At 48.5% G+C, this 24,867-nt stretch overlaps 2 protein-coding genes across 2 annotated transcripts in view; one reads left to right on the plus strand and one right to left on the minus strand.

The window, feature by feature from the left end:
* The window catches only part of ARK2C (arkadia (RNF111) C-terminal like ring finger ubiquitin ligase 2C), a 55,336-nt gene extending 41,322 nt beyond the window's left edge, over positions 1 to 14,014 (plus strand). Inside the window, exons 3-8 of the mRNA XM_058044280.1 lie at positions 555 to 680; positions 4,976 to 5,105; positions 6,111 to 6,215; positions 6,721 to 6,816; positions 7,921 to 8,027; positions 9,135 to 14,014. Of these exons, the coding sequence (XP_057900263.1) occupies positions 555 to 680; positions 4,976 to 5,105; positions 6,111 to 6,215; positions 6,721 to 6,816; positions 7,921 to 8,027; positions 9,135 to 9,252 (682 nt within the window). The 3' untranslated portion in view covers positions 9,253 to 14,014. The remainder of the gene's footprint in view (positions 1 to 554; positions 681 to 4,975; positions 5,106 to 6,110; positions 6,216 to 6,720; positions 6,817 to 7,920; positions 8,028 to 9,134) is intronic.
* Positions 14,015 to 18,849: 4,835 nt separating this feature from the next.
* LOXHD1 (lipoxygenase homology PLAT domains 1) overlaps positions 18,850 to 24,867 on the minus strand; it is a 79,773-nt gene continuing 73,755 nt past the window's right edge. Inside the window, exons 23-25 of the mRNA XM_058044065.1 lie at positions 23,877 to 24,015; positions 22,242 to 22,403; positions 18,850 to 19,330 (exon numbers count right to left, since the gene is read on the minus strand). Of these exons, the coding sequence (XP_057900048.1) occupies positions 18,850 to 19,330; positions 22,242 to 22,403; positions 23,877 to 24,015 (782 nt within the window). The remainder of the gene's footprint in view (positions 19,331 to 22,241; positions 22,404 to 23,876; positions 24,016 to 24,867) is intronic.

Here is a 24,867-nt window from a genome sequence, read left to right on the forward strand (position 1 = left end):
GAGAAGGACCTGGAACCCAGCCTGGCCTGTCCATCATCCAAAGAAATGTTGGCAAAGGCCAGTGAGGGTAAATTCTGCTTTCAGTCACTCGTGAGTAATCTGGTTATGAATGAGGTTCCCCAGGAATTTATGGACTGCACAGGAGACGAGACAACCTGCAGCATCGTTATGATGATGGATCACAGCTGGAGCAGGGGCACGTTTTACTTTGTGTGTTGTTAATGGGGCTGACTGCAGCAGAAAAGGAAATAGTGCAAACTGCACAGAGCTGCTGAGAAGTTTTTTGGCTCCCCTTTCTTCTCTGCACATTGCCAGCAAATAGCATCTCCTGCAAACTGAGCGTATGTGGGTGCCACAGGGCCTGAGAGTGGATTGCTCTGTGATGGCCGTGAGGGAACAACAGCCCAGGGCTCCCCTTCCACTCCAAGCCTGGAGTGCTTGGCTTTGGACACGTGTCCACAAGCCCAGCCTTTGGGGGGTGCCCGTGGGGGCCTGGCAGGAGCTGCAGTGCCCAGGTGTGCCTGACCCTGCCTGTTGCTGCTCTCCTCCCACAGGCGGGCCCAAGAGCGCATGTCTGTCCAGCCTCACCGCCTACACCCCAGCTTCGACTTCAGCCACCAACTGCAGACTCCACAACCCATAGGCCCCCAGCCCAGGTACCTGGCAGAGGGCACGGACTGGTGAGTGACCCCCGTTTCACTGCTGCACCCAATGAGGTGTTTAAAAAGTCCTGGGAAGGCTGCGGGTTTTGGGGAATGCCAGCAGGGATCGCGGTGTTGGCGAAAGCTAAGGAGCCAGCTCAGTGGTTATGGTGTGGGGAGAGTGCAATGGGAAAACTCATCTCTGACATGTCTGTGAAAGTGTGAAAGCCTCCTGTATAAACAAATCATTGGATCATTTAGGTTGGAAAAGCTTTCTAAGACTGTGAAGACCAACCATTCCCCAGCACAGCCAAGTCCACCACTGACCCATGTCCTCAAGTGCCACATCTATATGGATTTTAAATCCCTCCAGGAGGGGGGACTCCAGCATTGCCCTGGGCAGCAGTGCCAGGGCTGGACAGCTCCTTGGATGAAGAGATTTTCCCTAACAGGCAATCTGAACTTCCACTGGCAGAACTTGAGGCAATTCCCTCTCCTCCTGTCCCTTGTACCCTGGGAGCAGATCCTGTTCCCTGCCAGGTGTCCCCTCTTGTCAGGGAGCTGTGCAGAGCCACAAGGTCCCCCCTGAGCCTCCTTTTCTCCAGGCTGAGCCCCATTCCAGCTCCCTGAGTTGCTCTTCATTAGATTTGTGCTCCATTCCCTTCCCCAGCTCCATTGCCCCCCTTTAGGCACACTCCATTGTTGTTGCTTGTAACTTTTCACCTACAGATTAATAGTGAAGCCAAGCATTAATTCTCCCAAGTTGCTCTTTGTGCTGTAGAGCACAGAGGGTGTTTTTTTCCTGTAGACCACTGTCTGCCTGAACTAGACCCTTTGCTGTCCTTCAGGCACTCAAAACCCAGTGGCCATAATAGTTTCTGTGGTCCAAATTAGGGAGCACCTTACTAGCCTGCCATGCAGGGTGGTATGAATGGAGATTTGTTCATCATTCTCCAATTGCAGTGTTTAATACCCTGGAAAAGCTTTGCAAGTTCATTTCATTTTCAGAGCAGGTTGAGAGCCCTTGAACAGTTAATAAAGTATGGTAACCTGGTCAAAAGAATAAGAAAATAAAAACATTCTTCTGAGTAGCTGCTTGTAAGCTGAGCAAAGTCCATTCTGTGCACTGAATGGAAAAAATAGCATGTGAACTTGTAATTAAAGTCAATCGCAATGTGTTTTCACAAGAGGACTGGAATAAAATGGCACAGGAAGCCTTAATGATGGCATTTCCTAACATCTGAGCACTCCACTCTGCAAATGAAAAGTCCTTTTAACCCAGGGTTGTTGCTTTTTTCCCCCCTTCAGTGCATAATACACAATCTAAAATATGACCACATCCTTCTGCAATTTTCTTCTCAGGTGTTCCCATTATTGGCACTCCTGTGGGCTGAATGTGGTCGGGATGACATTTTTCGGATTGGTTTGCAAAGCAGTTCATGTACCATCTGGATAGAGCAATTCTTTCTGCCTCTCTTTCAGCTCAGAGTGCTTAATTATGATCATTAGAAGTATCTGATAAAGCATCACTAAGTGCCTTCCCCCTTCCCTCCTTTCCTCCCCTCTGTTGCTCCATAGCCTTATGAACCCCAGGGAGTGGGGGTGACAGGAGCCATACACGGGGAGCATATGTTTGGGTGACTCACTTTCCCTTGGGGCACACAGAGAGTTTTGTCCAGAAACAAATACAAAACTCCCCTCTAATGTGTTACTCCTGGATGAGCAGCAGCAGCAGGGTTTTCTCAGAGGCTGCTGGTGGTGGGTGCTGCCACAGGAGGTGCAAGTGGGGATGGAGAAAAGATCTGAGGCTGTATCAGACAGTCCAAGCCCAACTGAAATCTTCTGGTGAAGAATAAAACTAACTCCCATTTGGTTCCTTAAATCTGCACACATATGCAGCGATGACCATCCTACCTGTTTTATCTGGTGTTTGTCCTTCACTCCTTGGCTGTTTGTTGGCTGCCCATTTACCACAAGCATCACAGCTCTTGGACCTTGTACCTGAGCAGCAGGATGCTGTACACTTGTTCCTGTACCATGGGCTAGAAAGTGATGGTCAGTTCCATTCCCCTTCAGCAAGTGTGCTCTGCTTCTTCAGCTCCAAACCCTGGGAAAACACTGTTACGTGCCATGTTCTTCTTTGGACACATCTGTAGACCCAAAGCATCACCTCAGGAACCTCAAGATCTGATTTTAGGTCTCTAGATGCACAAAGAGTTCAGCAGTCCTGTTACTGCAGTTACCTGTGCCGTTTAATAATGACCATTCACCTTTGAGAGATGTTCTCAGTCCTTGATTTCAAAGCACTCCATGAATTACCACATCTATTTCATAGACAGGGAACATGGGGAGGCAGAGAGAAAGTGGATCAAGGTCATGCATCAAGAAGGTGTCAGGGCTGAGAATGGACCCCAAGCCTCTTGATTTCCAATTGACCCCTCCATAACCTGGGAAGAACCTTAAGCAATTGGATAAATATCCAAAATTGGGACACAGGAGCTGGAAAGTGCCAAGACCTGTGGATTCTCCCCTTGGTTGTGTTCCTGCCAGTTGCCTGCTGTGTTTCATCCTCTGCCAGGTGTTATCTGTCTAGCACATGGCTAACACAGGGCCAGCAAAGGTAGTCCCTCTCCTGGCCTCAATGTAGAATCATAGAATTACAGAATATCCTGAGTTGGAAGGGACCATGAGGGTCATTGCATTCAGCTTGGTCTGGGTACTAGGGAGTTCTAGAGCATTGCTGCTGCTGCCTGGTGCACAGGCTGTTCTGGATGAAGGGTTTCTGCATCTACTGTCCCTTCAGTTCCCCATCCTCTGGTTGGTGTAAGCAGTTTCACAGCTGCTGGGGGACACATCTGGGCTGCTCCCAAGGAGGTGTGGTACCCACTGCTGCTGTCCACTGTGAAGGGGAGGAGAAGTTGGAGGCTGAAATGGGAAGCCACCCTTTAATTAGCTTTTCTTTGGGAAATGTGAAGACAGTTGTTATTAGCGCAACAGATTTTGAAATGATGATAAAGTGAATGATGTTCAAAGCACTCGTTTGCCAAGAGACTCTCAGGCTGGAGAGAATGGGGATCAGCTAATTGGATTAGAGATGGAAATGCTGCATGGTGTGGTAGTGGTGGGGTTGTAGTTTGCGTGTTGGGTTGAGCAGAGCTGTGATGTTCGATGGCATTTGGTTATGACAAGTCCAGGGATTCAGTTGGGTTAGCTTTGTGGAGGATGACAGTACTCAGATTCACCAAGCTGAGCTGCATCTCTGCTCACCTGGGCCAGGCTGTGTTCAGGCAAGCAGGGCCACCAGGGATGTCTTGCTCCATTGGTGTTTGCCCTCTAGTTTTGTTTCATCCTCTCCTCCAGCTGCCTCATCCAGGGGCTTTTCATTTCCATTTCTTAAAACCTTAAAATTTTTTTTTGCAAAAATCATGGTTCTGGAGTTCATAGAATCATAGAATTCCAGAATGGTTTGGGTTGGACAGTACCGCAAAGGGATCCAGGGGCAGCCACAGCTGCTCTGGGCACCCTGGGCCAGGGCCTGCCCACCCTCACACCTCAAAGCCTCCCTACCCTGAGGCTGGATTCAGGAAAGGCACAGTGTCCTTTGACTCCCCAAGTCCTGCCGTGATCTGGGCTGGACTCTAAGGAGAGCACAGGCACACCAAAAACCTCACAGACAGTGCCCATCCAGCTTCTAAAAGCTACCAGAAGCTTCTAAAGCCACAATTTTTGAGTCCCTTGAGTAATTAACTGCATTCCTGCAAAACATTCAAGGCAAACTGTAATAGTTTGCAGCACTGGAAGATCCTGGTCTGACAGGTTGAGTTGCTGAGCCTGGGTATCCTTTTGAGCCACCAAAATGCTCTTGCTCTGAAATTAGCAGGGTGCATCTGCACGACTCTTGACCCCAAATCACTCAAATGCTACCTGGCACAGAAAAAACCCCTTACTCCTTCATGGTGGCCTGGTGGGTGACTCCCCAAACCGGAGGAAACTCCCTTCCAAGCCAAGCCATGCCAGGCTGAGGAGCAGCCCAGAGCTCAGCAGGGAGGTTTCCCTGAGTGGGGTCTGGTTGCTGCAGTGCCCTGGAGCACAAGCAGGCACTCAGAGCCACATGTCCCTCCTGGTGCCCACAGGGAGGGCACAGAAACAACCCCTCACTCCATGACTCCCCAAAACAGAGGAAGCTCCCTGTCAAGCCAAGCTGTACCACCTCTCCAGCCTGAGGAGCAGCCCAGAGCTCAGCAGGGAGGTTTCCCAGAGTGGGGTCTGGTTGCTGCAGTCCCCTGGAGCACAGCCGGGCACTCACACCCACGTGTCCCTCCTGGTGCCCACAGGGACCTCAGCGTGGACGCGGGGCTGACCCACGCCCAGTTCCAGGTCCGGCCGGTGCCCCAGCCCTATCAGCATTACCTGGCCACTCCTCGGGTGCACCACTTCCCCAGAAGCACATCCTCAACCCAGGTGGTAAGTGAAACGCTCTTACTGAGAAATGTTTTATGCATTGTCTGCCAGAAAGCAGTCAAAATAAAGGCTGCTATCTTTCTATCACCTGTCTCCTGCAAATCCCACTTATCTCCGGCCGTGGGAGGGAGTGTCTGAACGGATAATGTTGCATCACTGCACTGGCTTAGAGAAAGAAAAGAAAAGCTTCAGCTGTTCTGGAAGGATTCGGTCCATTGCTTGCAGCACCACGTTCACAAGCTGCTCTGCAAAACATGGGCAGGATGTGAGAGACTCAGCAGTTAATATTAATAATATAATTAACACTGGAAGAAACTGCGATCTCCCAGGACTTTTTGTGTGCTGAAGGACTGGCAGTGGGTGACTGCCTTCCCTGGTGTCAGCCCCCAGGACCATCCCTCATCAATCATTGCTCTCTACGTCAGCTCTGATGCCACCTGTAAAGGTTTTCATGACCTCTTGCACAGGTGGAAGTGGGATTGATGAGAAGACAGGCTGACTGGGGTAATTTTCTACCCCTTCTCTTAGCAGGGTGCTGTATTTGGAGCTAAGTCAAGCCAAGCACTTCTAATCCTTAAAACACCCCCAGAAATCCCATGAGGACACTTTTCCCTTATGCTGTGTCAGACCCTGACACCTGTGTACTAAAGCAAGCCTTAAAAAAAACCCAATCAAAGCTTGAATGAACAGAAATCCACCCATTTAAATGAAATAAAATTTCATTGTAATCTAATCCATGTTGGGGGTTTGGAACTACAATGCTGTGGATGATATAGGAATTATTATAACAGTTTATTTTGAAGGAGTTGCACGTTCTTAGATACCATTTCTAGGAAATGTATTCGATAAAACCTCATTTTTTTGTTATCAAGAGGCTTAAATTGGTGAAAATGTCAATCTACTCTTTCAATTTGAATTTTTCAAGCATTAGATTTACATCAGGGCACAAAAGGGTTTTCTGTAGGCAAGTATACAGGTGGCTTTATTTTTCTCCCTCACTTTTTTCAGGTTGTTCATGAAATCAGAAATTACCCTTACCCTCAGCTTCAGCTGCTTGCTCTTCAGGGACTGAACCCAAGCAGGCACACATCCGCTGTGCGGGAGAGCTATGAAGTACGTATCTGGGGACTGGAATTATTCATTTTTAAAGGGCTGTGAATTTATGCAAGCTCTGCTATAGAGCTGTAAGACAGTTTTTTGTGGTGTGGCAGTTGCGTTGAGCCTTTCATCAATTTTAGTAATAGCTGGGAAGTGATGGAGTTGAGTTTGGTTAAAGATGGTTTACTCCAAGGTGCCGGGGTCTGGCTTGGGTTGGCTCTGGCTCCTTTCATTTATGAACAAAGTGCTCCAGATCTATGGGGCTTTGTTTCCCAGCCTGTCAGATGAAGCTCAAATCCCACCCTAATTTGTGAAATATTGGATATCCAGCTCTTTGCCTCTACCTCTTAGTTATTACCCCAAGTGCCAGGGATCAGATCCATCATTACAGCATGGTTGATTTGGGGTTGATGGCCATTCCCACTGAGCAGAGGACAGGAGGGAGCCTCAGTTGCCAGCAGGTATGGCTGCGTGGTGGGAGCAGTGGGGATGGCACTTTGCTGATGTTCCTGTGCCGCAGGAGCTGCTGCAGCTGGAGGACAGGCTGGGCAGCGTGAGCCGGGGCGCCGTCCAGAACACCATCGAGAGATTCACCTTCCCCCACAAGTACAAGAAGGTGAGTGCCCCAGAGCACAGCACGGCTGCCAGCCCCTCTCACTCGGCCAGGGGCTGCGGGCACGAGCAGGCAGCAGGAAGGACTTTGGTGGGTCACAGTCCCACTGCACCAGGGGTGCTGTAACTTCTGGCGGGGCTCCCGGGGGCGGGAGCGGTGGCGTAGCTCAGCTGCCTGTTTCTCACTTCTAGGCTAGGAAGCTGCGGGCCAAATTTTCAAAAGGGTCTCAACCTTCTCCCACCACCCAGCGGGTGCAATTTTCCCCCTGTCTGCACCTGGTAAGAAAGTGCACACCACCAAGGGGGCTTGGTGCATGCAAACCCGCCCCGTTCTGCATGCCAGCGGCGCTGCCCCGTGAGGGCTCTGTGTCCCAGGGAGCCTTCTTCTCCCCTGGCTTCAGCAAGGATGTCTCCTCTGTTGAAGCTGACCTCCCCACCCATGAGGAAATGGGCACATTTTTGGGTTGTGCTCAGTAGAAATTGGGAAGAATGCTTGTCTGGGTCGTCGTTCCTGGTGTCGGTCACTCCTGGCTGGAGGGTAGGGATGTCGCATTGCCCAGATTGGAAGTGAGGTAACTCCTGCTGCACTTGTCTCTCATTACATCTCCAGGAAAAGGATATGAATAGCAATGGATGTGTGGGGGAAGAGAAAAAGGGGCAGCTGACATGCTAAGCACAGCCCTGTGGTGCAGCATGGGACTGGGCCAGTGGCCAAGCTGGCGTGGGGCACAGTGGCTGCCCTTCCTGGCAGTGGTGGCACCATAAGATTTGGGGTCTCCCCAAGGAGAAGCCTCCAGCAAAGGAGACGATGGGGCCGTCCCCACTGCAAGGAAGTGGTGGGGGGCTGTATTAGGGCAGCAGAGGACAGGCTGCTCCTTGGGCACTGCCACCAGCCTCACCGCCACCAGCCTCAGAGGAGACGTGCCAGCCTGCAGCATGCTGGTGCCACACACATCTCGCTGGCTGTATTGGCTGGGCTGGCTTCCCCGAGCTGGAGGATCTGGCTGATAGATGGAGATCTCATTATTTATCTTCCTGCAACTGTCCAGGCTTGGGAGAGCATTAGAAGGGCAAGGTGTAACCGAATGTCTTTATAATCTTGCTGCAGAGAAGACCACAGGAAGGCAAAGCTGAGCAAGACAATGGCGAGGAGTCAGATACCGACGAGAAATGCACAATCTGTCTGTCCATGCTTGAAGATGGAGAGGACGTCAGGTGAGATCATTCCATCCCCTCCTCTGATTCTCAGTGCCACCTGAGTTGTGTTTATTTGGATTAATGTCTCTGTTCTTGTCCTGGGAAACTCACCTGGGCTGTTGTGGGGTCTGGGAACCCAAATGCTTTGCTGATGGACATTGATATGGCAGGAGGAGCCTTGCTGCAGCACGGGGCCAGGTTTTTATAGTGTTCCCTGGGTTTGGATCATCTGCTTCCAGGCTGTGCCAGCTGGCCAGGTGGCAAAGTGTCAAAGAAGGGTAGGTTAGACTGATCTCTGACAACCATCTGCAGCTTGGGGTCATCAACACCTGAGCCTGACAGATGACCAAAGTATGATAAAAAGCAGTGTTGGTGAGAAGTCCAGGAGAGCTGGGCTTGTGTCCAAGACACAGCTGCTTTATTGTAGAATGAGTAGGATTACTTTGCCCACATGGTCACAGAGAATCATCCCCAGCCAACAGAACTCCAGTTGTCTCTAACATACATCCCAGGCTGCTCTCTGGGTCCAGTCTCTGCTTGAGACAGAGGATGGGGACAAGAAATTGCAAGGGGCTGAACTATCATGGCTGAAGGGACTGCAGGTGAGAAGTACTACTTCTCTTCTCATCCTTAAATTCTCAAGAAAAGCCCTGATCCTTTTGCTGTTGGTTCTTGTGGTCCAAGGTTTCCCTGTATCACAGGGGTGACACATGATGATGGCAGAAGCGATGCAGGTGAAATGTGACCAGGTTCCCTGGGGACACACATGCAGGAACAGTGTGGGCCCACCTGACTGCTAATGCGACACAACCATGAAGAGCTAAGAGGCTTTGGAGTATAACCTTGCTCCTGAAAGGTTAAAAATTAGCAGCCAGCACAATTAATAACTGGAGCAACTCAATTCAGGATGGTGTGGGGGTTTCTAATAAGCCCAAGGAGGACACTATCTCCAGCCCAGTGCCCTGTGTGAACTGGCATGGCTGGGAAAGGCTGCTGGACCTTGGTGGCAATGGTGTCACCCCAGGAATGTTTCCCATGCTCCAAGCAGCCCCAGATGCTGTTTTTCATCTCTTTTTGCTCCCTTGGACCTCCTCCACCCTAACAGCGGTGTTTGTCTCTCTGCAGGCGGTTGCCCTGCATGCATCTCTTTCACCAAGTGTGTGTGGACCAGTGGCTGGCCACCAGCAAGAAGTGCCCAATCTGCAGGGTGGACATTGAAACACAGCTCGGCTCGGACAGCTGAAAAGACTGGCTGGACACACCATTTTCCTTACCAGGTCGTATGGCCATACACCCTTGCAGCGAAATTTTTTGCCTTCTGAGCCATTTGATTGAGAGGGGAAGTCTGCAGGCACGGTAGGGAGGAGAAGGAGGAGGTGATACAATATCTAGCAGTAGGAGATGTTGCACACATACGCAGGATACAGGCCCAGTGAAAGGGAGCTGGCATTCCCGGAGCTCAGAGACCCCGTGCTGCAGAAGATTTTAGTGTTGAATATGAAGGAACTAGTTGTGGTTAGTCCGGCCTGTCAATCCTGCTTTTCATGGGGATTGTATATATACCTCTCAAATATGTAGAAACATGTTAGGGGTCCTTTAGCTATTTCTATGGATGGCAGCTGGAGCATGTTAGCTTAAGAAATGTTGTGTTTGATGCCCTACTCATCTTGTGGTGGACATGTTGCTGTTACCTAATTTGCACCAAATATTTTTTCATAGATTCCTTATTTTGGTGCCTGATTAATACATTGCAGAGGGGGAAATAAAGAGGTCAGACATCCCCATCCTTGGGGTGGGGGAAAGAGGAGAAAATGCAAAATCCTGTTTACAGTCAGAAGGGTTTGTGCTCTTTGCCTCAGCCGCGTGTACTTCTTTCCCTTGCATTTACAGTGTGTTGCAAATTTAGAGAAGCTTAATAAAAATAAAAATTGGGGATAAAATGAACGAAGCAATAGGGAAAAGCTTCGTTCCTGCTTGTCTGCTGGTGCTGGACACTTTCTGTAGCGGCAGAGTATTTGAGTAGATGCTGTTTCTTTGCTTTCTGTATTTTAACAAAGTAGCTTGTCATATCAAAATCCAAGGAAGTTCTGTCTACACGATTGCAATTGTCCGTGATGCTTTCTTCTGTGAGCTGTGTGGCGTGTTGGCTTTGCCAGCACTGCTCCAAAGGGATGGTTACGGAGGCCGGCGCCTTCCACTGTTCTTTGGGGCGTGACAAAGGCGCCGAGAGGTGCAAAACGTTGACTCTCCTCCCATTGCCAAAGCATCTCTTGATAAGGGGACAGAAGAGAACTCGAAGCTCACAAGACACTGCTGAGACCATGAACTCTTGGTCGTGGGAGGGGAAGGCAGGGTGCAGGTGGGGCTGCCACTTTTGGGAGCCGTGACCTGCCCCAAAGCCCGTGCACCCGCGCACTCGCGGGCTGGTGTGCGCGTTTCAGGCCGTACCCACACAGAGTAATCAGTGGCTGTTAAAAAGAAACTTAATCACATTAACACTCAAAACAGAATTAAGAGGTAATACCCAAAGGAGTGAGCTGTTGCAATCCATGCTCCCCCTAAACAAAAAAAAAAAAAAAAAAGACCACAGTACGCCAACTGCAGGGATCGGGCGGAAAAACCCTCGGGAAAACCGACATTCATAACCAAAACCTGTAGTTTTCTTTTTGTTTCTTTTTTTTTTCTTTCATACTAAGGGAGAAAAGAGCTGCAGAGAGGCAGCAGGGGAATTAGAAACATAATCTATTGAAAATGTTGGTGTGGTGGGAATGATTTCTGTCTCCCCTGAGCATATGTCATATGTTTCACTGGAGAGAAATGCTCTCCCAGGTAGATTCAGTCATAAACTCTCATCTGAGAAACTGCAAGATTCTCATGAGCTGTAACTGGAAAACACCAACCTCAGAGGCACACAGAGATTTACTTTTTCCCCCAGTGAGAGAGGAGAGAGAAGAAGGGAAGCCCCATGTGAGGGTGCAGGAGCCTCTCATTGTGTGCCAAAGCAGGTGGGAGAGAGAGGAAGGAGACAAATGGTGACATATAGGGAAGATGTATAAGGCAGAAGTTCTTGGCTGTGAGGGTGGGGAAGCCCTGGCACAGGTTGTCCAGAGAACCCTGGAAGTGCTAAAGGCCAGGCAGGATGTTGTCTGGAGTGACCTGGCCTAGTGGAAGGTGTCCCTGCCCACAGCAGGGTGTTTGGAACAAGAGGAGCTTTGAGGTCCCTCCCAAGCCATTCCATGACTTGATGGCACATTTGCCACCCAGCACAAGTGACGGCTTCTCGGGGAATGTGGTGGTCCCAGCCCTGATGTCCATGGGTCAGGGGGTGGCCCATGGATACCTATGGGTCTTGCTCCACCAGCATTGAAGCAGCATTACAAATAATACTAATAATACTAATACCATGACAAGCAAAGCAAGGTTTTGGTGGTAAAATACTCTGCGCAGGTTTGGTCTGCCCAGGTGTGACCTGTGGGGGAGAAGCAGGGAGAGCAACAGGGGGATTGACACCCCCACTGGGTGGGGAGGGAATGAGGAACACTTCTGGACCCTGTGTTTTATTTTAAAGCCTATGAGAAAGTGTTACTATTTGCCTAATAAACAAGCACAGTTTTTAAAAAAAAGAATAAAAAAAATTGATCAAACTGAAAAAAAAAAAACCAAACCAAACAAACAAAAAATAAACAAGCAAACCTTTGATGAAGAAAAGCACCAAACTCCCATGGTCTCGTGTGAGTGACTGATCCCAAGGTGCGTGAGAATTTACAGTGTCTGGAGTTGTATCAGTGTGTCAGGTTCCTTTGCGTTTAAATAATTTGTACAACTAGGTTGCGAGTTAGGATTGTGAGTTTAAAAACAAAACAAAACAAAACAAACATCAACAACAACAACAACAACAAATCTAGAAACAAAACATCAATAGTTTACAGGGTTTTGTGAGTTTAAATGCCTTATATTTAACAATCATAATTTATGACTAACTTGTAGATATTGTGGGTTCTAATTTAATTATTTTTATAGTTTTTTTTGCATTTTTAATTATAATTTATTTATTTAGAAATTACTACTAATTTTTTTTATTACTCCTATTACCTCATTTTTGCATTGTTTCTGGGAATGGAATGCTTTGCATGCATCGGTACTTAAAATAAAATTAAACAGGGGATGTGGGGGGTAATGCTTATCTTGTCAAAAACAGTAAAAAAAAAAAAAGAGAAAAAAATCAGGGTGTGTGATTACAAACTGTATTACTGTGGTGCTGTTACCTTGGATACATTCCATAAAAATGCAAACCTTTGATTCTGTATGCTGTGACATAGTGGAAAACTGCAATATAGTGACTGTGTTTAGCACATATATATGAATATTATTTGCACTCATAATCAAACTCTGGTGATCCTTTCACTTGCGTCCTTGCGCACTGAAGGCGGTTAATGACGCTCTGCATAAACCAAAACGTTTTGGTTGTTTCTTGGTACTGCCCTGTCCCTGATGCCTCTGGCGATGCTGCTGCTGCTGCTGCTGCTGCTGCTGCTGCTGCTTGTGTGACCCTGCAATAACACCCAGCAGGCCCCCACTGCAAGGGGCAATGCATGCCTTTAGTGCAAGATTGTGTCAAAAGCCCAGGTTTGGTGGCTCTGTAATTTCTGGCGTCTATCAGTGCTTGGTTTGGCTCTTTTCACCCTCTGTGTGTGCACCCAGCTGGGGTGAAGGAGGCAATAGGGTGAACTTAAGCTTGGAGGCAACAGAACTGAGGGTTTCAGTGCAGTTTTTAGGGGTTGGCTTCCTTACTCAGAGGCTAGGAAGGCCCTGGCACTGGTTTTCCAGAGAAGCTGTGGCTGCCCCATACCTGGAAGCATCCATGCCCAGGTTGGATGGGACTTGGAGCAACCTGGGATAGTAGAAGCTGTCCCTGCCCATGGCAGGGGGTGGAATGAGATGAGCTTTAGGGTCCCTTCCAGCCCAAGCAATTCTGTGATCCTGTGACACCACGTCTAGCTGAGAGTGGTTGGGATGGACACGGGATCCATTTGCCATCTCCTTGCAGTGCCTGCCATGGGCACTGGCTGTAACCCAGCTCTGACACATGCAGGGGGCAGAAGCACTTAACACTGGTCTTGACCAGTTGGCTTCACCCCTCCTGTACAGGAGGGAGCCTCAGTTTGGAGCTTTTTAATCCAGTGTAGCGTTGGGACCCACTCCAGAGCCCTCCTGCCCCCAAGAAGGGGGTCAGCCCCAAAATGACATGGCCAAGCATCCCCATCCTGCCATGGCTGCACCACTCTTGCAATGCATTGCCCTTTCCCCAAAGTCCCCTGAGTATCACAAGTTCCAGCTTTGCCAGAAGGTTAGAGAACCTCTGATAACATTTTAAGCTTTAAGCCATAACCATGCTCGGTCAGTGCAGACATTTAGCTGTGTACAGGCAGAAGTGGGGTTTGATGCATGTGCTCAGCCAGTAGCCATCCTCCCCACAAAAAGGCTCTGGATGAAGTTCTCAGTTGGGTTAGAAAGGCACAAAATCACAGTACCTTAATTCTTTTCTCTCTGTCCCTTCAGGGTGCTGCGCTGCTTTGTTGACTTTGCCTTACCCCAGGTTTTAAACCTGTCTGTGTTTTTTACCTTGCTGCTCTGTAACACTCCTCCCCTGTAGCCTGGAGCTGTGATTTTGAGCTGTGTGGGGACTGGGGGGTTGGCTGTCCTCCCCCACAAAGTCACTGTAAGAGGGATAAGAAAAACAAGGAGCGAGTAAACAAAACCCCCTCTCCTTTAATGACCCGGGCAGGTGAAAGGATCACCCACATTTTTGTATTCCTACTGCTGTTCTGTTGTGCTGTGCAACATTTTGCTACATAGACTATTTTATAGAAGAAAGCTAGAAAAATATTTATTATTAATATTAAAGCAATAGTGCATTGAAGAAATGGAAAGACATTAGAAATTGTGTAAATGCTTAGATTCACTTTTGGTGGACTTTTTGTACTTTATTTATAACTAATAAAACAAACCGCATTGCTAACTATAAACCTGTGCCACGCAGAAGACACCTGCCAGGGCGGTCGCTTGGTCTTTATTTGCTGCTCATTTCTGGTTTCTTTGGGTTGGAACCAATTCTCCTTGCACTGCTTGTGTCTTTGATGAGCAGGAGAAGCACTGCTGGGGTAAAAAATTCCCTGCCCATCTGGTTTGCAGAGGCTGCTGGTGGCTGGGCCCCACGGCAGAGGTGAGGTGAGAGTCTCCACACTGGGCACGTCGCTGTGTGTGGTGTCCTGTGGCACCAGTTTGGTCATTGGATACCAAAAGGCTTTCTAGAATTTCAGGAAATTGCCTGTTAAAGAGAGATTTCTCCTCTAAACACATCACACAGTGCCTGTAAGGTGTCTCTAGCAAGTCCTGCAGAGGTGTCAACAGGTTCTCCCACCCTCTCTCCTGGTGGAGAAGGATTTCCGTCTGCCTGGGTCTCCACTTTAATAACTAGGAACGGGAAATTGACTGGAAGAAAAGAAAAACCCCAAACCCTTCAAACCTATATATTTGGGGGTATTTTCAGTCCTTTTTGCTACCCATTGGAGAATCCAATGGGTCATACACCCAATTTTGCATCCTGCAAAATCCATTCTGTAGATCCTCCCGTGCTCTTATTTCCTCCCACAACAAATGGTGCCAGTCTCTGCTCCTGCCCACTCTTGATTCAGCTGCTCCTCCTGAAAAGCTGAGGCCAGTGCCCAGCTTTGACTGTGTGATTAGACTAAAATAAGCCTTGGAGACAAGTGGCTGCTGATCAGAGATTTGGTTCCTGCGGCTGAAGGGAATTGCCGGCTCCCCCAGCATCCATCAAAAGCTGCATAAGGGATGAACCGTGTTCACACCACACGAACCTCTTGTTACAGGAGGCTTTTAGAAACTCAGAAAACAGAAAACAGGTTAAAAGTGACCCGCTGGTCCAGCTGGGGAAAATCTCAGTTCCTCACTGAGATCCTGCTGATGTCCTTCAGAGGGGTGACGCCGCTGAGAGAGGTGCTGCAGATGGCAATCAGGTTTGTTTTGGAGCTGGAGCAGCAAAGGATCTGCCACAATCTGATAACAGCCCTGCTGAGCACAGAGCCTGCCTGGGGAGGGAGAGGGGCTCTGCCCATCACAGCACAGCAGCACGGACCAAAATGCAACATCTTTATTCACTGCCAGCATCTGCTCTCACTGCAGCTGCCCAGGGTTGAGAAATTGAGCCTTTATCCGGTGTTATCCAGTGTTTTGTGGTGCCTAAATCTGGGCCTGGCCCACAGGTTGCAGCTCAGAACTGTACAACCCCATTAATAATTTTTTTTCTTGTTTAAATTTTTTTTTTCATTTTAACTCTTTTCTAGTTTACAGTTGGCCTCTAGACACAAGGAAGGAGCAAGGAAGATTATAAGATATTTTCTACACACAGAACATAAGATACTTCACATCTCAGTCATTGCCCCTTCATGAGCCTAGGGCTCACATAGGGATATGATGCTACCAAAAATGCTTAGCAACAATTTCAAAGAGATTTGCAAATAATTTTCTGTGTCCTGCACCAAGAGGCAACTGGTCCCTCAGCATGAAACACTGCTAAGTACCCCTTGTTAATGCTTGTTTCCACTGGCAGCACCCAAGTGCTTTAGTAAGCCTAAATTTGGTAAACACAGAACTCCATCGGAGTTCCAAAATGATGGAGAACACAAATACAACGGCCCAGCCAGGTTTTGAAGACTCACACTGAGTGCTACCAATCTTGCCCTTGGCTCTTGCTTCTTATTTACATTGTTGTTTTAGGATGAAGGAATGTGCATTAAAATGCCACCAATTAGGAAATAAAGTGGAAAAAAAAAAGAAGGCAGAGGTTGGTGGTGGGAGCAGGAGCTTTGAATCTGCCCAACATTCCAGCCTTGGGCAGCTTGGCCTCCACAGGAAAAGACTGACTAAGCCCTGCAAAAGGCACAGGACTAGGAAAATTTTGGCTTTTCTCCTCCCTAGATCTCCACTTGTCCAAGAAACTGTTGGATCTAGAAGCTTAATGCAAATCCAGCCTCTGGAAAAACTCCACTCTTGCCTTATTACTTCTGTAGCAGCTGTTGTAGCAACAGAGGGATTCCCCAGAGCCAGGGTGGAGCTGAGCTTCGCACTGAGGAGGGGCTTGTTTGAAGTGGAAAAAGCAGAGTTCCTTCATGCTTTGCCAAGGCTGCCTTCCTGGAGTCAGTGTGGGTGCTGACCCTCTATCAGCAAACCCTCCCTGGCCCTTTCCAGCTCCTGGCAGCTTTGCCTGGGGCTTTGGTGCTGAATAAGCCTGTCCAGGGATGGCAGGGGGCCTTGGTGACCCCAGGTACCTGCAAACCCATCTCCCACCTGCACAGTGGTTTGGTCACCCTGAAGATATTAATTCCTGTGCCTCAACCCATGTTTCTGGCCACTTGCCACCTGTGATTCCTCCCAGACGTGAGCACATTTCACACGCAAGGTAAGAATTCATCTTTCCTCCTTGCCCCAGGGAGGGATGGTGTGTGGATCAGGAGCTGCCTCCCTGCTCCCCAGGGCTGGAATCAGAAGAATCCTGGAACCACAGAATCACCATGGGCTCACAGAATGGTTTGGGCTGGAAGGGACCTCAAAGATTCTGTTCTCCCCCTCTGCCACGGGCAGGGACACCTTCCCTTAGAACGGGTTGCTCTCAACCCTGTCCAACCTGGCCATGGAAGCAAGTGCCAGTGCAGTGAGCTTGCCCAGGGGATGGCAGGGGTTAAACTGATGCTCTAAAATCAGCTTTCCCCCTACCCAGTATGAAGTAGGAGAGACTGGAGCCAGCTGGAAATGCTGGGACTGCAGCACTGTACAGGGACAAACTCCTATTTCACAGCAGCACTCATTTGTCTGAAAGGGGGCCAAACCTTTTGACAGGAGAGGATTTTTTTCCCACACTGCTGGTCAAACTTGGGTGGGAGGGAATGCAGGGAGATCAAAAGCCTGACCCTTATTTTGCTTCAAACACCTACTGGGGAACTGCAAGGACACTGCACAAGAACAGCAAACCCAGATGAACCAGACTCCACTCATGGGATGCCCTGGGTATCCAGGGAGTCTGAACTCCATCTCAGCAGGATCCCAGGGATGCAATCAGACCCTAGCAATCACCTCCAGCCCTCCTAAGGGCTCCTCCTGCTCCTTGCTAAGGGCTGGGCACATCAGTCTGCCATGAGGAGGGAGAGCACAGCCAGCAAAGGCTGCTATTATTGTTATTCCTCTCAGTGAGTAGCTGATCCCTGATGAGCTTGATTACTGGGCTCATTTAAGCAACTTGCTCTGCTCCAGAACCATCAGTTACCATAAAGGTTTCTAAAATGAATTAGGCTGGGCTATTATTTGTGAGCTGGCAGAGACAGCCATGATATAAGGTCATGTCTCTTTGGTGGTGCCTGCTGTGGGAAACAGAAATCCAGAACTCCCCTGGAAGGGCTTTAGTGGGTTAGCAGCTTTCAAATACCTCTGAGCAAGCAACAGCATTTCTAAGATGCTCCTGACTCCTGTCTCAGCATCACCAGGCTTTGCTGGGCCTCCCTTGCCCATGAGGAGTGAGGGACTGAGCAGTGGGACAGTTCTGCCTTGTGGCCTGGCACATCCAGGCGTGGTCCCAGCAGAAGCATCATCCTCCACCCAGGAACTGGCTGGGCTTGGTGGGTTGAGCCCACTCTTTACCCCTTTGATCCCTGTTCTTGCAAAGTTCTTGTTTAAAGCCAGCTTCTGGCAGAGGGTGGGCCAGGAGGAAGGTCCTCGTGGCTCAAACACCTCCATTTTTCCTCCTAAGGACGTGTCCTGCTGCTTTGCAGCCTAGACAGAGAGACAGGGCTCCAGAAGCAATGATTTATGAACAGATTTTCTTGTTGGTACCTGTAGAGATGTGAGTGCCTGGGAAGAGCTCATTGACAGGAGCACTGGCCCTTACTGCCTCCAGGAAATCCCTTCTGAGCTACGGAAAAAGACAAAACAGCAATCCTTATTAAAGGAAAAAAAAAGTTGAAATGGATGGCAGTTGCTCTGAAACAGAGCTGGTATTCAGGCCATGTAGGGTATGATTATCCTGAGTCAGCTTTGAATATAGTTAGCACAGCTTCCTTGCTGTGGAATTGATTATCTGGAAGGTCTTTTGCACTGGCAGCTGTAACCATAGATCTCAGCTCTTGGCAGAGTTGTAGGAATTCAGCCAGGGTGCAAAGTCTGCCATGGGGGAAAAAAAGCTCACAGGTCAGAAAACATCAAGCAGATCCCACTGCTTGAAACCTGGCTGGGTGGATGCAGATGCTCCCCAAACTCCCCATGGAACATCCCACTGTGCCTGCTGTGTTTTGATGTGGTGCCCTTGGAGATGTCCATATGTGTGTATGGACGTGCAGAGCTTGCAGTTGCCAGAAGTGGGAAAAAACTGTGATCTCCAAGCTCAATTTTCTAAAATAAAAGTGTCTCAATTCTCTCAACCTCTATGCTTACCTAAAAGTGGAGCCTATCAGTGGAGTAGGTCAGTGGGTATTCTCAGCTCTGTCAAGGCATAGCACTGAAAGCAGAAACATCTGAACTGGTAAAGGAAAGTTTATATCTCTGCCGGTTGTAGCTTTTAATCATAAATAACCAATAAATGCATTTATTTAATTAATAGTTTTATGTGCACTTTAAAAAAAAAACAACATTACTTTTACAAAATGTTAACCCAGGAAGAAGGTCTTGCTACTAAAAATCTCTCAATACAAAAGGCAGTGTATTAAAAAGTAAAAGGCAATATAAAACAGTATAATGAGAAAAAAAATGCATACTGAAGGGACCAAAACCCTCCTCAGTACCTAGGAAAAAGATCCCTACAGATTAACCCATCCCCTCGGTTTTCATCCAGCCACTTCCCACAGGGAAATATGGTGGTGACGCCAGTGGCCGAGTTGGTGATCTCCACCCTCTCCACCAGCCAGCCCGGAGCCAGCCCGCTGTTGTCGTGCTCAATCTTGACCTTCTTCAGCTCCCCCATGTCCAGCGTTTCCAGGTAAAACCTGCTGGTTTTGCCCCGCTCGAAGAGGTTCCTGAACTTCTGCCGGAGCGCGCGCCGCCCCGAGTCGCCGTTGAGGCCGTAGATGGTGATGAACACGTTGGCGTCGGTGCCCGCGCCCTTCTCGAAGCCCGTGACCACGATGGTCTCGTATTTCACTGGCACCAGGCTCCGGGCTTTGCTGGCAAAGCTCTCGGTGACCTTGGCACACTCGAAGACTTTGTAGTCTCGCCGCTTGTAGCGCAGAGGGATCTTCGCGTTGCACCTGAAGAAGTACCTGACGTGGGGAGTAAGGGGAAGGTTAGTGGCATCGATAGCCACTTTATGGGGCAAATGTGAGGGAATTGTGAATTGTGGGATTGTTTGTGTTGGAAAAGCCTTCTAGGATTGTTGAGTCAAAGTGCTACCCCACCCCAGCACTGCCCCGTGTTCCCAAAGTGCCACATCCACATGGCTTTTGAATTCCTCCAGGGATGGTGACTCCACCACTGCCCTGGGCAGCTGTGCCAGGGCTGGACAGCTCCTTGCATGAAGAAATTTTCCCTAATATCCAATCCAAACATCACTTTACACAGCCTGAGGCCATTCCCTCTGCTCCTGTCCCTGTTCCCTGGAGCACAGCCCGACCCCCCCGGCTGTCCCCTCCTGTCAGGAGCTGTGCAGAGCCACAAGGGCCCCCCTGAGCCTCCTTTGCTCCAGGCTCAGCCCCTTCCCAGCTCCCTCAGCCTCTCCTGGGGCTCCAGCCCCTTCCCAGCTCCGTTCCCTGCCCTGGACACGCTCCAGCCCCTCGGTGTCTCTCTTGTGCTGAGGGCCCAGAGCTGTCCCCAGCACTGGAGCTGCCTCAGCAGGGCCGGCACAGGGACAGGCCCTGTCCACCTGTACCACGTTGTTGGTTCAAAAATGGAGCCAGAAAGTTAGGGAGTGTGAATTCTACTAAGTTGCCCAATATTAATGCTGTTTCAGCATTTTCCCCTCCATGTACCAGAACTTGCATATTTCTCTAGAAAGAGAGCCACAATGGAACTTTGCAGTTCCATGGAAAAATCTGACCTGTCCCCACACAGCTGCAGACACACTGCTCGTGGGAAGGATCTCTGTGGCTCCTCCTCAGCCTGTGCAATGGCATGACCCGTTCCAGACCCACCAAGGCAGTGACAAGCAGTCGGGCCCAGAGCTAAAGCAGGAAAAAGGCATAAAAAAAAGGAACGGGAAAGATGGAGGAGGTTTAAATCTCCCCTGCCCTTTCTAGATCACCTGTGTCATCTTTAGCAGGAGCAATAAAAGTGGGAACAGGGAAATGAGAGGTACCACATGCCAACAGTGCTGTGTCTGGTGATGTGCAGGGAGCACCGAGCACATCCTTGAATTTCCTCGTAGCTGGCACTCAGCCAGGGGCTGGAACACTCTGCTTTTAATGATGTATTTCACCTCCAGTGATGCAGATCAGTTCCAAATGAGCTCTGCCCCTTCCCCATCTTCACTGAACTGCAGCAGGTCTCTCTGAATGGAGTGTGGCTGGATTGCAGTGTGTGTGTGTAAAATAAACACCTGGAGGAAGGGTCTCTGTGAATCCTGCTGTATGGTGTTGCTTAAGCACTTCCTATACTCTTGGCATTTTCTGCAGACAAAGTGAAGCACTTATTCCCTGGGAAGAAGCTTTGTAGATGAGAAATTCTAGGAGGAAAAAAATTTTAGGCTCAGGGGCAGAAAAACTTCATGAGAGTATGATGGAGAGGATGCCCAGTGCTGCAGATTGATTTCCTCAGCTGTGTAATATCTCATGGTCTGGAAGTGAAATGGTGCATGCCAATCTTCACAAGGGGCAAAAAGAAAAAAAAACTTACCTTTGTAGTCCTGGAATGTGCAAGGAAAATCTTTAAATACTATCTTTTTACATACTAAGAAAGGAAAAATCCCAGTATAATTCAAAACTACTGCTGCAACAATCTGTTAACTCTTTAAACTTGGTCTTTGGCTTGTCTGGGTAGGTTTTTTGATATCTGGGATGGGTAATACCTGAAGTGAGAACTTGTTCTCGTGGTGCAAGCTCTCCAGTTGCTTGTGTGCACTGCAAACACCTCTGTAAAGTGCTGCATCTGCAGAGCTGGAGCCCTGCTCCAGTGCAAGGACAGACTGCAGGCTTTACCCACACCTTCTGGCTGCCCTCTCTAATTTAAAACAATCTCTAAAATGTGAGATTTTATGAGAAAACCTGTGGCCCCCTCACAGCACACTGTCCCAGCAGTTTCAGCGTGCTCCCAGTGAGTTCAGTGCACAGATCTGATTGCACAGCTGGACTCAGAGGGTTCCAGGCTTTTCCCCACCAGGAGAAAAGAGCATGTTTTAGTATGCAATTGACTGAGTTTTCATTCAGCAAATATTATTAAGGCTCTTCAGTTGGCTGATTAATTTGCTAGGAGAGACTCTTAGCTTCTAAAAAAAACCCTCACCACTTCAAGGATTTCTTCTTAAACACTCAATTGTCTCAGCTGGAACAAACTCCTCGTAGTTAAATTCTTCAGCAGCAATGGAAATATCGTGGAGAAGAGAAGAAATCCACAATTAATGTTGTGGACTGTTTTACTGGAGCGCAGTTTGTTCTGCAGATGGGTGATCTCCTCTGCTCCTGTGGAATCTGCTCCCCTTCCAAAGATGGGGCTCAGATCAAAGTGTGCATGACCTGACCATGCTCAGGGCTCTTCAGGCATGGCTGAGCTGCAGGACTGCAGCCTTTCCAGTGATGTGTGGCCTTTCGGACCAGACCAGGAGGATCTCTCATCCAAACTGGTCGGAATCAGAGGCTCAGCCTTTGTCTTACTCTTGTTTCCAGGAAATCTTTCACAAGACTTACTTAAAGACCAGTCTGTGCAGAGTATCCTACATTTGAATTTTAGCCATTCTGGTTATTTTTCATAATGTGAGACATCAATTCATCCTGGCTGTGAGATTCACCCCAGCCAACTTGTTTGTAAAGTTACCTGCACATGCAAATACCCTCTCTAAGAATTCACAATTGTGCATGTAAATCAGACAAGGACATTGTGGCCCTGACACACCAAACTACACAACAGAAAACAAGATTTTCTGTTATTTCCTAAGCCTGAAATGCTTCAGGAGGATGTGTGCAGAGCTGCTGAGCTGCCCCATGTCCTCCCAGGGCAGCTCCTTGCAGGTGAGAAGGCACTTACTTGTTGCAAAGCTCCATCTCCGTCACAATGATCTCCTGCACGTGCCAGAAGACATCAGCTTTTGCAGATGACTTCTTCCCATCCTTTGGGCAGTGACCAACACAGATGGCTGCAATATCACCAACGTTCTTCGAAGAAAACTGGAACGTGTCAGTCGCTCCCCTGCAGGAGACAGGGAGCAGTTTCAGCATGCTGGAGGCTGCCAGTGACTTGCCTCATATGGACATTAAGTAATTTGCACATGGCTATGGAAGATAGAGGATAAGCCTTCATTTACAGTCATTTGATTTAACCTACAATCATTCAACACAAAGTATAATTTCCATATTTAAATTTAGTATTTTCTCTGATTAGGGGTGACACTTTAAATTGTTGCCACTAGGACTTTCTAGGATAAACTTGAGCTGTTCCACATACAAAATCAATTTGCCTCATTATAGATAAAGCTAAAGAATGACTAATTTCCCCTCCAGCACTTATTCATTCATTCTTGACAGATACTGTATCTGTTACACATCTACCCACCATAGCTGTTTTAAATTTGCTAGTTGAGCCATCCTTCCTGAAGCTTGAGTTGGAAATAGCTCAGAGGAACAATTAAATCACAGAATCTCAGAATGGTTTGGGTTGGAAAGGACCCTAAAGATCACCTAATTCAAAACCCCTGTCATGGGCAGGCCTGATAGGTTTCTGACAAAGAGTTGGCTGGATTCCTGTTGTGTTCCTTGAGTATCTGTTGGGTTTATTTCCTTGGGCTGGCCCTTGGTCCCTCCAAGGACAGACTGTGCCTAATGAAGAGGGATGTTTAACTCCTCCATGGGCACCATCAGCTCAAGAAGCTCCTCCTGTTCTTCCATATTTCATGTGGTGTCTCAGTCAGTCATATTGTGTTCCACATGAGCCAGAATTGCACCTTCCTTTACCAGAAAAAGTGATTTGGTCATCCATCACTTTTCCTCCCTGCAAAGCAGCAGAACATCAGCAGTGCCCGTGACTTTGGTGAGGTCCCCATCTCCAGAGGGTGTTCCCTGTCCTCAAACAAGCAGAAAACCCTGATCACACCTGGAGCACTTTGGTCCCACGTGGGAGAGGGAATATGCCCCCTGTTCCATGATGTGCCTCCAGCAGGAGGCTGATCCTGCCTTTCCTCACACCACGGTGATCTCACAGCCTCACCCCCGGATCCGTCTGCAAAGCCAGATCTGAGCAGCTCTGACAACATCTAGCCTGCAACTGTTATTACTTTCTCCCTGATTCCCACTCCCAGCGAGATGCTCTGAAAGGAACTAAAACCACCTCCAGCTTCCTCCTGCTCCTCCCAGCTCAGAATCCACTCAGCCTCCCTGGGGGCTCGCCAGGAGCCTCTTTGTATGTACAGACACAAAAGGACACAGACACACATGCAACATCTACATTTCCCTTTGCCAAATGCCTTTTTCTTGCTGTCCTGAAACCTACTCTGTGGCTGCCCACCAGAAACTCATTTTCTGTCTTCCCTGTTATCCAAATAGGAAGCCATCAAGCTTTTTGGAAGCAGCATGGCACAAACACAGCTCCCTGTGGCAAGAAGACGTGGCATTTGGGGAGGACACACAGTGGGTGGGAGTTCCTCTGGCCCACCATCCTGCTTACTACCTTTCAAACCTTCTTTTCTTGGAAGAGTTTTCCATGAGGAATTCCTTTGAGCGGCCCATCTTCCCTTCCAGGATGATCCAGATGTTTTCCTTAGTATCTGCATCCTCCCTGTCGCTGGTTACTGTGAGAATCTCATAGGCTTTAAAGCATAATTAACACACACGTTAAGCAGAAAAGGGAGAGCAGATGGCCTGCAAGATCTCTTCATTTGGCTGTCACTTTGCCTAAAAACCCCTTTCCTAATATTTATCACAGCCCACAAGACAGCAAGCATTTGCAAAGTAAGGGTGGAAACACACTGAAATCTGTGGGACTTTTGACTTCTAAGTGGTTTGGGATAGAATACATGAAAAATATGAGTCCTGTTCAATTGGGTAGCAAGAATAGATGGAGTTATTCTTAGAATCATGGAATATTCTGTGTTGGAGGGACCCACAAGGATGATTGAGGTCCCTCTTGAACAATCTGTGTCCAGCTCCATGCTGTGCTGAGCATTTAATCTGAAACACAGCCTGAATCCTCCATATATTATTTTCTTTCTTTTTTTTCCTTTTTTCTCTTAAATTTGTGCCACTGTTCCTATCAGAGTGAGGGTGTCCATGCACCCAGCAGGATGTACTCAGATGCTGTGGTGGCCTGTAAGTACCCAGAATGGCCCTCACAAGGCTGATATTTTTTCAGGGGTAGAGCACAATCACGGTGAGGATTGTCTCCCCAGGATTCTCCTGTCAGTAATGTGATTATTGTCTCCCCAGGATTCTCCTGAAGAAGAGCACTGGTGCAGTAGTTCTTGAGATGGACTCTGCATACCCTCAGTGTGGTTAAGTAACTCTTGTTGGCTGAGTCACCCCCACATCAGACAGCAGGGTAATTGCCTTGGCCCCAGTGGGATTACCCAGAGCAGATCCAGGGCCATGGGCTGTTAAGCTCAGCTGTGATATTCAGCTGGGACACTTAAGCTCATAGCCCAGAACCAGTTAAGGAGGAAGCT

The sequence above is a fragment of the Melospiza georgiana genome, chromosome Z (genome assembly GCF_028018845.1).
Source record: "Melospiza georgiana isolate bMelGeo1 chromosome Z, bMelGeo1.pri, whole genome shotgun sequence".
NCBI lineage: Eukaryota > Metazoa > Chordata > Aves > Passeriformes > Passerellidae > Melospiza > Melospiza georgiana.